Source organism: Triturus cristatus, chromosome 5_1 (genome assembly GCF_964204655.1).
Source record: "Triturus cristatus chromosome 5_1, aTriCri1.1, whole genome shotgun sequence".
In the NCBI taxonomy this organism is placed as follows: domain Eukaryota; kingdom Metazoa; phylum Chordata; class Amphibia; order Caudata; family Salamandridae; genus Triturus; species Triturus cristatus.
This window is the reverse complement of record NC_140587.1, coordinates 917,977,711-917,994,709: the sequence shown is the minus strand read 5'-3', so window position 1 is coordinate 917,994,709 and position 16,999 is coordinate 917,977,711. Positions and strand designations below refer to the sequence as shown.

General features: G+C 45.3%; 1 protein-coding gene across 4 annotated transcripts in view; it reads right to left on the bottom strand.

Annotated features, from left to right (window-relative positions):
- Positions 1 to 16,999, bottom strand: part of ZNF622 (zinc finger protein 622) — a 92,883-nt gene that overhangs the window by 31,719 nt on the left and 44,165 nt on the right. For all 4 annotated transcript variants that reach the window (XM_085605948.1, XM_085605949.1, XM_085605946.1 and 1 more), the window contains exon 4: positions 12,313 to 12,475. In XM_085605948.1, the coding sequence (XP_085462074.1) occupies positions 12,313 to 12,475 (163 nt within the window). The remainder of the gene's footprint in view (positions 1 to 12,312; positions 12,476 to 16,999) is intronic.

Here is a 16,999-nt window from a genome sequence, read left to right as displayed (position 1 = left end):
TTTCTATGTCGCTTCACACACAAACTTAAATAACAAGATAGCCACCGAATAAGTTTTATTCACATCGGGATCGAACACACAAAAACACGGAACGCCCGACGAGACTAACCATCTACGGTATGTAGAAAGGTCGAGTAGGACCACAGCAGGATTTTAATCCACCACCGTTTCACTCCCTTTATAGACGCGCAGATTAGAACTAGTTTTTCACAGTTTTACATATTATTGCACAACGTAAAACACTCCGATACGAACCGGCTGTTCACTTTACCAGAGCCTCGCACATATGGATTGTAAACCAAGCATGAGACGAGATTAGATCTAACAAACTGTACCGGCACCGCGTCTTAACCGCGTTAGTGAATATAGCACAATGAAACGAGCTTTAGTAGCACTTTCGTTTAATCCCGCACAGTTTTTCGTTTCATTAAACTCAATGCTAAATCCTATAATTCACTACAGAGTACACCGGCATCTCTATTTTCGCGATCGAGTCACTCGCGATTAATTTTTTACAGCTTGCAGAGGTTGCTTGTTAATGTTTAGAACTCCCATTAACAACTTACACGGGTCACATTAGCAGCTCAAATATAATGATATACATAGATATCTTAGCGCATAGTTTTTCATGATACTCATGCTTCATCATAGGACTAATCCCTGACGAAGGGTAATGATACCCGAAATGCATCGGATGTGAGAGTCCATGTACCATCAAACAGCAAATGAAGAAGAATCATTTATTATGAAAGCATACAATGTATGAATAAAATACATGTATTGAAACTCAACCAACAACAAGTTGTTTACTCATTCATCAACCTGAAGAGCCAGTATAGGACAAACGCTGTGCCTAGGGGGGACACATTCCATGTAGGAAGTGCAGTAACCAATCTAATCTGAGCCCTGTCATCTCATCTAAAGCATCCATAACTGCACACCTGATCACCGAATGCCAGGGCAGTCCCATGCCAAATGCAGAAAATCGACACTTCTACACACACTCCTGTGCTCAGTAGAGCCTATGCAAAAAACAATTATGACTTAGCCGCAGCCTGTAATTGGGCCAAAGTGCTCTCGACTGCGCACAACAGAACAACCACACATCTTCCGGGATGGGAACTCCCAATAGAGTCTCCCATTCCGAACAGGCAGAGGGGGCTCGAACAGGGGCAGTACACTGCATGTCAGAGTACAATCTGGCCATCAGCTTGGCCGGGGATGGATTCCCAAGAAGTCCTTCCAGTGCAGGCAACATGGGGGCGCCGCAGGGAAGGAAGCATAAGAGATGCGCATGGCCGCCTGAAACTGATAGTAGGTAACATTGATCGAGCAGGTTTGCATCCCCTTCAGGTAGCTGCTGTTGCGGAATGAAAGAACCTGGGCCTGATTAGCACCATAGATAATGAGCTGCAAGATCATGTTCCGAAGCCATGTGTGTCAAACTGTGTAGGGTCCAGCCAGTAAAACGCAAACGGTGACTGTGCGCAGTGATAGTATAAATCCCGAAGTCCTTTTACTTAATGTTATAAATACTGTAGGGGACATCGGCATTCCATTTGGAGTGTGAGTTAAGCTTTGAATGGCATTGATATGAAGTATGGTGTGCGGAGCTAGCGAAAACGTGGGCATTTCAGAGGCATTTGTTTTTTATTATGTAACCTTTAACTGTTTTCAAGTAAATTTCAGAGGTTTTGTTTAAACATACATTAAGGTAAAGTGACTGAAGTGAACCACAACTGCATATTAGGAAAATGCAGCTCACCAGTATGCATCTGTTCTTGGCATGTAGAGCTGCAGATCCACACACTTAGCATAGATCGCCATCTGGTGTTGGGCCCGGATGTTTGCACTTGTGTTTGTCCTGGAAAAGTCTTTGAAGTCACAGGATAGGTGACTCCTCCTTTGGACTATAGTGCGCATGGGCATCGGCTCCATCCTCAGATTGTTTTTTGCCAGCAGGGAAATGATGGCGTTTTGTAAGAGACAGAAAGATGCCCATGTATGCTGTATCTAAATAAGACAGTACTGGAACAGATAAAGGTAGGCGGGTGGGCGTGTGTGGATCTGCAGCTCTACATGCCAAGAACAGATGCATACTGGTAAGTAGCATTTTCCGTTCGAGACATATGAGCTGCAGATCACACACTTAGCATAGATTGTATAGCAGTACCCACCCCTAGCGGCGACCACAAGTACCTGTTGCAATAGTTTGAAATAGTGTTTTGAGTACAGCCTGGCCCACACTAGCTTGTTGTCTTGTTTGCACATCCACAGAATAGTGTTTTGTGAATGTGTGCGGTGTAGACCATGTGGCTGCATTGCAGATGTCATCTAAAGGAATGTTCCTTAAAAATGCCATTGAAGCCCCTATCTTTCGTGTAGAGTGGGCTTTAGGAGGAACAGATAAAGTATGTTTTGCTTTGTGATAGCAAATTTGTATGCATTTAACAATCCATCTAGCTATCCCAGACTTTGATATGGGGTTGCCTTTGTGTGGTGGTGAGAATGACACAAAAGTTGTTTGGTCTTACGAAAAGGTTGTGTCCTTTCAATGTAATAAAGCAAAGCTCTTTTGTCATCTAGGGTATGAAGAGTTCTCTCTGACTGTCTGTGGCTGCGAGAAGAACACTGTCAACTCTACAGACTGATTGAGGCGGAAAGGAGAAATGAATTTAGGGAGGAATTTTGGATTGGTTCGGAGGACAACATTATTGTGATGGATTTGTAGGAAAGGTTCCTGAATAGTTAGCACTTGCAGTTCACTAACTCTTCTAAGAGAAGTGATAGCTACTAGTACAGCAACTTTCCATGTTAAAAACTGGAGCTCACACTTATGTAGAGGTTCAAAGGGAGGACCCATTAGTTTTGTGAGAATGATGTTTAGATTCCACACAGGTGAGGGTGGTACCCTGGGGGGGAAGGGAAGTATCCTTTTGAGGCCTTCCATAAAGGCTTTGAGGGCAGGCACTCTGAAAAGTGATAGGTATTGTCTATTTTGTAAATCGGCTGCTATGGCAGCGAGGTGCAGCCTAATAGATGTGTAGGCTAAGTTGCACCTTTGGAGATGTAGTAGGTAACCTATGATGTGTTGGATAGACACGTCTAGGGGATTGATGTTTTTGTTATGACAGTATATTACAAATCTCTTCCACTTGGCTGCACAGTAGGCTCTAGTGGTGGGACGTCTGGCTTCTTTAATGACGTTCATGCATTCAGGGGGAAGGTTAAGTTAACCAAATTCGAAGACCTCAGGAGCGAGATCGCAAGGTTGAGCTGAGTCCGGGTGTTGGATCTCTCCACGGTTTTGGGTTAGGAGGCTTGGGGAGAGGTGTAGTTTTTGGTGGGGAACTACAGACAGTTCCAGTAATGTGGTGTACCACGGTTGTCTGGCCCAAGTTGGAGCAACTAGTATGAGAGTTAGTGCATGTTGCTGTAGTTTGCGCACCACCATTGGAATGAGTGGGCGAGGTGGAAAGGCGTACGCAAATCTGCCTGATCAATTCATCCATATCGCATTGCCTTTGGACAATGGGTGTGGACACCTGGCAGCGAAGTTTGGGCATTTGGCGTTTTCTTGCGTGGCGAAGAGGTCTATCTCTGGTTGCCCGCACATTTGAAAGAATGGCTGAAGAACTTGTGGATGAAGTTCCCACTCGTGAATATGTTGCGTTTGACGGCTTAACAGATCGGCTATGTTGTTTTGGACTCCTGAGACATGTTGAGCTAGGAGAAAGATGTTGTGGGGTATAGCCAATCTCCATATGCTCTGTGCCAGTTGAGAGAGCTGCAGAGAGTGTGTCCCGCCTTGTTTCTGTATGTTGTACATGGCTGTCATGTTGGCTGTGCGGACTAAGACAGCTTTGCCTGATATTTGTTTTTGGAAAGCCTTTAAGGCTAGGAAAATGGCTAGTAGCTCCAGATGGTTGATGTGGAGTAACTTTTGTTGAGGAGTCCACCTGCCTTGCATGGTGTGATGTAATAGGTGCGCTCCCCAGCCAGAGAGTGATGCGTCCGCTGTCATGACTATCTGTGGAACTGGCTCTCGGAACGGTCGCCCTTTAGAAAGGTTCTTGGTGTTCCACCATTGCAGAGATCGATGAGTGCGACCGTCTACCAACACCAGATCTGTTAGCTGACCTTGAGCCTGGTTACATTGGCGTGGTAAGCACTCTTGGAGAGGACGCATACGGAGTCTTGCTTGAGGTACTATAAGTATGCAAGAGGCCATCATCCCTATTAGCTACATTAACACTCGTGCTGGGAGAGAGTGTTGAGGCTGAAATTCGGTTATGAGAGCTTGCATGCTTGCTATCCTGGCCGCGTTGGGATAGGCTAATGCTTTTGAGGTGTCTATTGTGGCACCGAGGTATTATTGTATGTGGAAAAGAAAGGAACAGAAACATCATAAAAAGGAAGTCCTAAGTTAGGTGGGCCCATAAAGTGAAGGAAAGAACATGTCTTGCCTCTTGTTGCCCTCACACACCCCGAAAGGTGTCATGCCTCATCATCGGGCATGTGCTCCTCGTTGGGCCGGCGCTGCAATTCCCAACGGGTCCCCCGAAGGGTCACTTTGTCGGAGATCTTTTGAGGCATGCCGGATGGTGCATGAGGGTGTGCGGGGTGGGTCCTATCTAGGGGTAACAAAAAAATGCGTGCATAGTGAGTTAAAACTGACAAGGGGTAACCTCCTGGAGGTTATAGTAATCTGATGACCCTCTTGGCAGTGTAAAAAACTCTCAATAAGAGTATATCCCAAATGGCACAATATGCCTCAATATCATAAAAACGGTTTTTATGATATTGAGGCATATTGTGCCATTTGGGATATACTCTTATTGAGAGTTTTTTACACTGCCAAGAGGGTCATCAGATTACTATAACCTCCAGGAGGTTACCCCTTGTCAGTTTTAACTCACTATGCACGCATTTTTTTGTTACCCCTAGATAGGACCCACCCCGCACACCCTCATGCACCATCCGGCATGCCTCAAAAGATCTCCGACAAAGTGACCCTTCGGGGGACCCGTTGGGAATTGCAGCGCCGGCCCAACGAGGAGCACATGCCCGATGATGAAGCATGACACCTTTCGGGGTGTGTGAGGGCAACAAGAGGCAAGACATGTTCTTTCCTTCACTTTATGGGCCCACCTAACTTAGGACTTCCTTTTTATGATGTTTCTGTTCCTTTCTTTTTCTTTTTGATCACTAGGCATATGGGTAACAATTTTGACCCTGCCTTGGAACAGTGTCCTCTTTTTGATGGTACGTAATTTTGGGAGCATGGACACTGGACCATTAATTGGCTCTCTGGTCCCCTTTCTTCTGTTTTTGATATATTATTGTATGTGGGACAGTTGTAAATGAGACTTTGCGTAGTGTACTGTGAACCCCAAGTTGTGGAGTAGTTGGATAGTGGTGTGAGTGTGAGGTACACACTGACTGTATGAGCTGGCTTTTATGAGCCAGTCGTCCAGATATGGGAAGACGTGAATGTGGGCTGCCACTACCGCTAGGCACTTGGTGAATACCCATGGTGCTGTTGTGACTCCGAAAGGGAGTACTTTGAATTGATAGCGTTGGCCGTCCACTACAAATCTTAGATATTTCCTGTGAGCTGCGTGAATGGGAATATGGAAATAGGCGTCCCCGAGATCTAGAGTAGCAAGGAATTCGCCTTGTGAAAGAAGAGGAAGGACCTGCTGGAGTGTAACCATGTGAAAGTGGTGTGATTGTATGTACAGGTTTAGAGATCTGAGGTCTAGAATAGGCCTGAGAGAGCCTTCTTTGGTATGAGAAAATACAGGGAGTAAACTCCTGTTTCCTGTTGGTGCAGGGGAACTGGTTCTATTGCACCCTTTTGTAGGAGGGAGATCACCTCCTGTTTTAGCAGAGATAAGTGTTCTGACGACATTGGGCGTTGTTTGGGTGGTATGTGTGGGGGGTAGAAGTAAGTTCCTGATAGAACTATTTGTCGCACCCACCTGTCAGTAGTGATGTTGGTCCAGACAGGCAGGAACTGTTGTAGTCTTCCCCCGACCGGAGTGGAATGGTCTGGGGGAAGTGAAGGAAAGTCACTGGGTAGGGGTGGAGGCAGAGCGGTTGTTGTTGGTCTTGCCTCTGCCTTTATTATTATTTCCTCTGTAGCTTCCTCTCTGGTAACCTCTGGTAAACGTAGACTGGGAGGGAGCCTTGTAAGAGGTGGAGGGGTTGTCTGAGGAGTAGCCTCTGGGGGTGCCCTTGTAAGGTGAGCGACGAAAGGAACTTCTGGGAGCTTGCAACTGCAAGGCTCCCATTGATTTAGCTGTGTCCGTATCCTTTTTCTTCTTTTCAAGGGTTGAATCTACATTTGGGCCAAATAGGTGCTCCTGATCAAATGGCTGGTTGAGTATGGAACTTGGAACTTCAGGTTTAAAACCTGAGATGCGTAGCCAGGCATGCCTACGCAAAAGGACACTTGTGTTTACCGCTCTGGAGGCGGTGTCTGCCACGTCAAGAGCGCAATGGATGGAGGTGTTGATGATAAGCTTACCCACCTGTATGAGTTCATTAGCCCTGTTTTTGTATTTATCTGGGAGGTGCTGCATTATGGACTCTTGTTCATTATAATGTGCCCTATCATACCTGGCTAACAGCGCCTGAGTGTTGGCGATGCGCCATATGTTAGCCGCCTGTGAGGCTGTTCTTTTGCCGGAGGCGTCCAAGAGTTTAGACTCTTTGTCGGGTGGTGGAGCGTCACCTGATGTCTGGGAATTGGCCCTCTTCCTAGCATTAGAAACTACCAGGGAGTCTAAGGGTACTGGGCCTTTAATGTAAGCTGGGTCAGCAGGGGCTGCTTTATTTTTTTTCTCGATCCTAGGGTCAATAACTCGAGCCCTAACAGGATCTTTAAAGACTTCAGGTGCATGCTTAATAACCCCTTTAAGCATAGGTAGTATTGAGGTGGACCTTTGATTGGTGTCAAATGTATCCATTAGGGAATCCTGCTCTGTGGGGTCTGTATGCAAGTCAACCCCATGGTAATAGGCAGCTCTGTGGACAAGCTGATTAAAGCCCATGGTGTCCTCTGGAGGGGAAGGCCTGGAGGGGTAGATGTCATCCTGTGGGACATTAGGGACATCTGGCGTGTTATAATCATCCCAGGGGGTCCGGGGAAGAAGGTGGACTAGGATCCCCTAGTGGCACATCGTCCGGACCCTCCCCCATGTCATCCAAGGTGTCATCATAGTCTACTGTTGTAGGGGAAGGGTGTGGTGGGGGAGGTGGAGGAGGATGAGTTGGAAAAGAGACTCTTAGAGGAGATGTGGCAAAGTCCCTCTTTTTAGGTGGTGGAGCCGGTGCAGGCGCATCTAGTGGTCTTTTCCTAGAACTAAGAGTTAATTGACCAGTTTTAGGATCCCTTATCAGAGTCTTTTGAGCAGGGTCTGGTGTGAACAGCTCTTCTGCTGGAGGTTGGTCTTTTGGTGCCGAGCGTTTCGGTTCCGTAGGCTTTTTCGGCACCGACTCTGTAGTGGTTCTGTGTTGTTTTGGTTTGGTTTGGAGCTATGCGTTTTTACAGTCTCCTTGGCCAGTGGAACTTGTTTTTTCGGTTCCGAGGCTTTCCTTGGTTCCGAATCCGAACCCTTTGTGAGTGTTTTTTTGTTCAGCTCCGAATGTCTTTTCGGTGTCGACGAATCGGTGCTTGTCGGTTTTGGTGCCGTGTGCTTGGATGTGGAAGCAGCTGTCGGCATGGAGGAGGAGGGTTGTTTCTTTTTCGGTGCCAGTGATTTTGTTTCGGTACTGACGGCAGGCAGACTCGAGCCCGAGCTGCCTGAAGGCTTAGTAGGCTTCTTTGCCGGGCCAGAGGGCGGGGCATGGGAAGCAGTCTCTCGGTGTGCACCTGAGCCCGAAGGCGAAGGTGTGACTCAAGCCTTTTTTGATGGTGCAGGGAGGGGGTCGGGGTCGACGCTCTTACTTACGACCCGCTGCGCTGGAGTGATCTATTCGATGTCGGAGTCATCTGCTTCTGAGGTGTTAACGACGCTTTCTTCGACCCGCTCTCTCTCTGGCACGTCGACGCCCTCTTGGAAGATGTCGTCGAGCGAGCCATGGTTCTTTGCACGCGTCGGTCCCGAATGGTCTATTTGGAGCGGAAAGAGGCACAAGCTGGACAGTCTCTGGCCTCGTGCTCTGGTGAAAGGCAGAGATTGCACACCTCATGCAGATCGTTGTGGGGAAACTTCGACCCACATTGAGGACACTTCTTGAAGTGCGTCCTTTCCATGAGTCAGAAGCCAAGGCACAGGTAAGCCCGAAGGCCTTCATTGACGATCGGAATCTAGGACTTCAATTTGGAGAGATGCGCGACAATTAGGATTCGTGATCGAGACAATACCGTCGAAAGGGTGAAGGATTGCGTGTTGAAAGTGAAATCGGTAACGGTTCCGAACTGGAGCGCGACAAACACATCCGAACCCGATGGTGGAAAGAAACAATCTGAGGATGGAGCCGTTGCCCATGCGCACTATAATCCAAAGGAAGAGTCACCTATCCCGTGACTTCCAAAGACTTTTCCAGGACAAAAACAAATGCAAACATCCGGGCCCAACACCAGATGGCGATCTATGCTAAGCTCATATGCCTCGAACACTGTTTTTAACACAGAATGGTGAAAACGTTTTACTGGTGGTTGTCTGGTAAGTGTGGTGGAAATGATAATGCCTCTGTATCATAATAGTGCTGCCTCCCCCAACCTGATTTGAATGGCCTTCAGCTGTGTGCAGTGGGGTTACATGGAGGGTCTGGCCCTAGGCCAGACCCTGCGCAACTCACCTTGTGGCTAACTGCTGCATGTAGCCTCTGGGTCATGTGCAACGGTGGTCTGCCACAGGCAACCAACCTTTCATGCACCTAATCGCCAGCTGCACATGCAGACTGCAAATGTAATCCAGTTCTGGTATCTCAACATTCATGGAAATTTGTCAAATGGTAACAAGGTTATCAGTAAATCAAATATATTTTAACCACCACTCACTTTACCTGTAATAGTCCTTTGTCAAGCTGCATTAACCATGCAAAACCCAGACAATTTTAATGCAGATTTGTCAAAGGTTACCAAAGATACTAGCAAATGAACAATACCCCCAACCTCCTTTAAACTACGCCCCCCTTTACGGAGCAGTATGAAATTCCACATATTGGAAGTTAAACTTGCCAAGTTTCATGAAATGTTACCAAATTTATCACATACTCATAGATTTTTTTGAGCGCCCTTTTGCTTTGCCACTCTAATCTAAACCAGAAACAAGTGCACTAGGCTTAGCTTGGTAACAGCACGCAAAACCTCATAAAGATTAATTAAACTGCAGCAAAGTTATCAGCAAATTAAAATATTTAAGACCGGTATTTTCACTGTGCCCACAACTGAGGATTTACATTAAATGTTAAATCCTGTGACTGCTGGGTTATTTCAATACTTTGAGCTGTCCTCATGGTAGTCCCTCCAATCAACTGGAAATTGTGCACTTCTTCTGAAACATCAGGTCACAAAATGCAGTTCTTCAACAGGCAAGCCCTTCCTTCTCTTCCCAGGCCAAAGCAGTTTAGCGATGCAGAAGTTTGGTAAAGTTAAAAAACTACTTTTCTGCAACTAGTACAAGGATGTACTGGGTCATAAAATGTCACGTTTTATAGGTGCGAGGCAAAAGGTTACATCAATGCTTAATACAGTGGGTTTAAGGAGACCAAAAAACCTAAAAAGCTAGAGCATTAAATTATAACCAAAGCATATGTGGTGCCAAACCAAAGATCGACATGCGGGCTTTGTAGGTAGATGGCGGTCTATATAGAGCACCAAAATGAGTTACACTGTGCAAAGAGTCCAGGCGACCCCTACTGGTTTACAAGGGTTATAATAATAATAATCCCACATGCTCTCTTTTGTGGTAGTGTGGGTGAGCAGTTTAGGATTATCCGAGGATAGTGTTAAGCATTTATTGCACACACAGAGTAAGTGAGACACATACTCAATAAAGGAATCCAACACCAATTTATAAAAATAACACAGATTTTTATATGAATTTAGACACCAAGATCATAGGAATCGGGCAAGTACTTTTCAAGATAGTGATTTTTCAAGAACTAACTTAAAAAAGCCTATGCTATGCTATGGAGAAAAACTTATACTGCATATGGTCACTTGCCACTGACTTCCAGGACTGTTCTTCTGGACTTAAGGTAAGTATAGGGCAAGGTCCAAAACAGCACCAGAAGGTCACCCTGGTCGGGGAAACAGGGCAGCAGGGCCACTCTCAGACCTGGCCTGGTGGATCCTGATGTCCCTCAATAGTAGGTCGTGCTTTGTGCAGTTGGAGTCCAGACTGGACCACCAACAATCCTTGGTTGTTGCAGCTGCTCAGGTACACAGGGTGTTGGTACTTGGGGGCGTCTGGAGGTCCTGGCTTCTCCCAACTTGGCAAGGAGATGGGTCTGATCTCCTGGAGCACAAAGACCTTTATCCTTTCATGCTACTCCTTCAAAAAGCCTGATGGCTAGCAACACGGTGAACCGGCAGATGCTTTGTGGCACCTGCAGGGGAGCAGCTCCTCTACTCCAAGGGAGATCTTTCCCAGTTGTAGAGGTGCTGGGCAATCATCCAAGGGTTTTTGGGAGGGTGCTCCGCTCTTGGTGAAGTGGCCCCAGCGATGGTCAAAGTGGAAGCAGCCTGGCAGGGTTTTGTGCCAAACTTTGATGCACATCTTCAATTCTCGCTTTCTTCAGTCCTTTCCTCCTCCGTTTCCAGTTGTCTAATCTGATTTTTTGGTGGCAGGGGCCCCCCTAAATACTCAATTTAGGGGTGTTATGGGGAGTCAAGGGTAGTAGCCAATGGGCTATTTACCCTGGGGTCACTACACCCTCCTAGATAACCACTTCCTCTGGGGAGCGGGCATCACCCTGTCCCAGAGTTCCTAACACCACCACACACAAGATGGTGGAATTCCCTCTCATGTTCCCCAGGCAGGCCCCCTTGTGGGGTGACTACCCTGGAGGTGCAACTCACCTCTGCACAGCTAATTTATCGCCTGTCCTGGTGCCAAATGGGCCTCAGGCCGGGGATGGGGGGGGGCACATCCTCCAAGTCTGAGGGAGGACAGGCTCGCATATCAACGGTGGTGTGCCCTTTGAAGCTCCCCGTCTAGATATGCTAATATATTAGCTGTCCTGCTGGAGGAGGTGTAAACACCTCCTTCCAGAGCAAGCATTGTTTTTGACCTCTGAGAGTGGCGCTTTAAATTCCTAGGGGGTCAGAGACTCATCTGTAGTGGCAGGCTGGGCAGGAACAGGCAGCCAGCACACTACAGGACTAGCAAGGTTCAGGGGGTACCCTCTATGTGCATCTATTAATACATCTATCACTGGAATCAGTGTGGGTTTATTAAATACGAGGTGTTTGATACCAAAATACTATAGGTTTCAGTGAAACCATTATGTAGCTGGGAAAGTCGTTTTGACCAGTGCCCAGTACGTACCTTAAGATGGCTTCCCTGCTCACTTGTAATATCCAGTAATGGAACTAGAGATTATAGGGGCAGATCTGCTCATGCAGATATGTCCTCACTTGTGCTATAATGCACCCTGCCTTAGGAAAAGCTTGCTGTAGGGGTTAATTGCATATAGCCCATGCAGTGTCTTTGGCATGGCACACAGGAGTGTGCCATGACCTGTTTTCAAATATAGTTTGCACCATGTCACGCAGCCTGCAATGGCAGTCTGCGTAGAATTTGTGTGTGGGTCCCTTAGGGTGGCATAAGATATGCTGCAGCCCTTAAGGGCCCTCTTTGGTACTCCTGCCCTAGGTACCATTTACCAGGGACTTACAGGGGTGCTAAAGTCGTTTGATGATTGTGTACAGTTAGACATCACCTCGTTTTAAGGACAGAGCACTGGCACTAAGGTCTGGTTAGCAGGCCTCCGTGTACTGTCAGAATCAAAAACCATGATCCAGTAGCTAAAAAGGAAGTATAAAAGTGTGGGGGGTGGGGGGGGGGGGGGAGGGGAAACTGCAACAAAAACCCGGTTTCCTAGTCTTGCACATGGAGACGACCCATTAAAGAACGAAAGGATGCAGTGGTACACTAGTACACTAGACAGGAGGTAGCTTCTCAGCATTACAACAGTACATCCAGCTCCCAACAAACATGCCATGTTGCTGGGCCTTGACAAGGAATGCTAATAGGAGTGTAAGAGATCACAGGAAAGGATACAAGTATGCAAAAAGATTCCTAAGCACTAAACGCCAATAATGCATTATAGTTTCAGGAAACCTTCTCCTACCTGAAGTCATAAAAGTCTGCGAACTCGAGGGCTACATCTCCCTCCGTGAAAAGCTTGCAGTGGCTCTTGTCATTCATGTGAGCCTGGACAGACTCAGTAGAGTAAAACGACTTCCCCTTCTCGTTGCACCAAAGACAGACTTTCCCAACACCAACCTTTTCCCCTTAAAAACAAAAAGAATATTACAAAAATATGAGAAAATGCTGTTTTGGGGAATTTATCAGAGATTTTGTACACATTTGTTCAGCCTAGATCTTGATCCAAGTCTAGAACGTTATTCAATAGTATTGCTAACTGGTAATTGATAAAGATATTTTAAGACCTTAAAGAAAGGGAAAAAAACAAAAACATTACTTACCTGTAACAATAGTTCTCTGGTGAGGGACCTCAATAGATTTACAACCCTAGAATTATTGTGTGCCACCAGGGTGAACCCCCAGTACACCGACATATATATATTTTATTTAGTCATAACACATTTTTTCTATCTTCTAATTTTATGCTTTAAATCTTTATACTATTAGAAGACGTTCAGCGTTCTTTACAAACTATTAAAAACAATCTGAACTCCAACGCTGAATTACATTATTAATGCCATAGAGGGTACGTTTAAAACATAACCAATAGGGAACATAGTATGAAATACTATGACCTCAGTTAAAAGGTCGAGGGGAAGGGAAAGAGAAGTTTTAAAAGTAGACCATTGCACTATAGTAACACTTAATAAAACTAAAACAACAGCTCTGCTGTCAACATCACACATTCATAATCCCCCAAGCCATAGCAGGAAGTAATTCCTGTCTGATCACACCACTTATGGTTACTGGAGAATGTAGAACCATCAGGACAGTGTACCATTACTCACATTCTTGTCTGGCCATGGTAAAGAGTCTAGGTGCTCCCTTGTGACACTGGAAGTTTTTTATGTTTTCCCACCATTCACAACTCAATCAGATTGTTAACCAAAGGAAGGCCTTTTTTCCCTCAAAAGGACACATTCCTTTTTCAGGCGCTGCAGTTCTAGTCACTGCACCAATCTGATTAACTCAGGTCTGTATAAATTTGAAGCTTGAATAAATCTAATCTTTTGGCCTGCATTTTCATTATGTTCTCCCTCTTGTTTGCCTTGGTATGTAGGAACTTTGTTTAACAATTGACAGAAAGTTCAAGTTGGATCCACCAAGGATTGACTCCTTTGGGAAATGTTGTACCAACTGATTTCAAATCCTAAGCGTTTGGTTCAGCTAGCCACTTCAAAACTCCAATCTTTCTAGCACATGCCTTAATTTAGTTATTCCACCTTTGATCCCAGTTAGGCAATGGTAGCCACCACACGTTTCAGACTCTTGACTCTTCTGGGAACTGGCCTAATTTTCTTGTAACAAACTCTCAATTCAAGCGACCCATCTAGTATTCTGTCTTAATAATGTGGTCTGACAGAGTCTCAACCAAGGAAGCTCTTCCTGGAGTCCACTTTTTTTCTGCTGGGTACAATAGGAGACCAGTCCAGTCCTTCACAGCTCCTCTCAGGTCACAGACAGCAGGTCTATTCCTCTTCTGTTCTTCCTCAGGGCCAGCATTTTTTTCTGAAGTGGGTGCCTGGTGGTGCCCCATTTATGCCTGGCACTACCTAGTGGGTGGGAATGACTCCTTGATACACCCTAACCAATGGGGTAATATTTCCCAGGGCCAAAGGTATCCACTTCTTTGGACACACAAAACTCGGGTTCTGCGTGCTGGGTGTGTGAACTATGGAGATCCTAGTGTCCTCTCACAAATAACACTAAAATCCAGTTTGGGTTTATTGTAGGTGCAGTGGCTACCTCAGAGACAGACGTCTGCTAGCACAAAGGCAGAATTCTACAGCAACCAGCCAGTGGATACCCAAGAATTGCTGTGGCATCCTTTCCCCTTTCTTTCAAGTGCACAAGTGTTATAATTAGCTCAGCACAACGGTCAAGTAGGATTTGACACAGTACTGTCAAAAAGAGGCCCATGCCCCACCCAGTTTATTTCGGGCAGGGAGGACTCCTCAGAGCGCAGCAATCAGGTCAACCTGTCAATCACAGTGACCTACTGTGTAGCTCCCGGGAGGAATGCAACACCCTTTTAAAGCCAAGTTCAGGCAGAGTGTAGCTAGAGAATACATGCAAATTAGCCTCCAGAAACTTCAGGAAGGGAAAGACATACTTCTAAAAGTTACTTGTCCTTAATATTTATTAAAAATCAGACAAACCATCGAGTTGGATTTTTATTAACTATTAAAAATAGTAGTCTTTATTTTACGAACTGGACCCTTTTCGAGATACATTATTAGTATTTTCATCTATGCTATAGGACTGCTAGGCGTGCCACAGTTTAAATAGCATTCGGATGATAATCACTGTAAGGACATGTTAACATAATATTTCTTTATGACTTACTTTTAGATACCAAGCACTCTTTCTTTTGGGCTACATGGCCTACACAAGTGTGACATATTATTATCTAATAGCAAGCTTTTTACCAGGCAAAAGGCGTTTATTTTATTTTGACAGGACGAACTGCAGTTTTTATATTGCTAGTCAGGCTACAAGGTTAGGTCTGAAGCCATGTTTGCACTGTTACTGTAGTGAATGGCACAATAGGTGCTGCAGTCCACTAATGGCATTTAACTTCCAGGCCCTGGGTACACTTTGTGCCACATACTAAGGACTTGTAGGCAAGGTAAATAATCTAATTAGAAAAATGTCAATTGAACCATGTTTCAAAGTTGGGAGCAAAGGCACTTTACTACTGGTTAGCAGGGGTAAAGTTCACAGAGTTCTAAAGCCAGCAAAAAAATGTAGGGCCCAGTAAAAGTCAAAAACACTTGAGTGACCACACAGAAAAAGGAGGCATTCCTGCAATCCTTCTGAGAAAATCAAGAACGGGTGGCCAAACCTAATTACTAAGGAACAACTGCTTCTTTCTGACACTACGGGTTCTAATGCTGTGACACAACACCTCACACATACGGAATTTCCAGCATCACCCTTACACAGAACAGATCGGGAGTACTTCAACTTTCAACATTCCGGGCCATACGCAAGGCACGTCATGACGTCTTGATGTCAACGTGTCTCTTGCGCTGCTGCATGTGTGGGCGGTCTTCTGTCCCCTGTTGCAGATACACTTGACTCGGAGTATCACTTATAACCCTTAGCCCACTCCATGACGGATTAACATTTGGAGGGTTCACTGTACTGACATAGGTGAAACAGAGGGGCAATACCTCTGACAAAGTATGTGCTAAGTACCCGCAGGCGGCAGACACATATTCCAGTCAGAATTTCAATTCATTTGAGCGTCTTTACTTTCCAGTGTGTAACTATAAGGATTCCCCCGCAAACCACTCCATGGGGCCTTATGTAGTAGTGGTTAGGGTAAGGAAATGATGAGCTGTACGAGTGCAGTCATGCATGGTTTGCACTACCCACACAGGTTTGCAGTGGTTTGCTGGGTGCACCGAACACGTGTGAACATACAATTACGACTAGCAGATCACAAGACGCACAAAAAATTTATTTTTTATTATTTATATGTTTGGTCTGTCTATGTTATCCAGTTATGTGGTTTTAATTATGATATTCGATGTTATATGCTTTCAAATTTTTCAGGATCCATAAAATATGCATTTCCAGGGTATGCTGGTTTACAGGACCGTACAAATAGGTTTTGTGTGCCTGGTGGCATATGATTATTAATGTTTGTTCAGAATTAGGAGTCAGTAAAACTGGGATCTTGTGTCCTAAAGAAAGTCTGGGACTCGACTGAAGGCCGGTTTATAGGCTGAAACATGTAAATACCCACTGATGTAGGGATACTAAATAATCATGTGCGTCAACTCAGTTTTTGATCATCCCCTAGACCCATCCACATTAAAGGACAATCCTTGGGATAAGATACAGTGATTTTTACTGAGTCTAGATCCTGCTTCCACTTTCACCCACATTATAAAAAGTACTCATCATCATGAGGAGCCAATTCAACATTGTAAGGTTCTTTGGTGAATGAGGTGAGGCCGATGATGAAGCATGATGCCTGGGGGTTGTGTGAGGCCACACCTATCAACTTTATAAAACTGTTTGAATTTGCTGAAGCTTTGTGTGTCCTACACATGTCTGGGGATATAGTATAATGGACCCTTCAGTAGAGGTATATCCTCACTGAGCAGTTTTGCTCGGGATTGTGTCACTTGTTTGCTTTTCATTTGGTTGCAGGAAAACTAACCAGCAATCAGCCAGGCACTAGGCGCTAGGCAGAAAAAGAGGTCCCATTTAAGTCTTGTCAGACAGTTTTTAGCCTATGAAGAAAAAAAGATCGATAAACCATAGAGAGAGGGGAAAAACCCAAATGAAAACCCTACAAATAGCATCTACATTGTGTTGCACCACATGCTACTGAACACTTACTTGAACCAAACATTTTTATTAGTTAAGTAAGGGAGAAAATCCAGTCAATTAATGGGTTACCTGATGTATGAAGACACAGTCATGACAAAATCAGAACGGACATCAGGGAAGGAAATAGGAGACAAAACTGCCTATCTTGTCAATTTAATAATAGTTGTTAAAAAATGTTGTGGATGCTTGTGTAAGTTCAAAGGTGGTTTGGATAGACGGGATTCCAGAGGTCAGGAAAACCAATCAAGTATCAGTCAGACCTT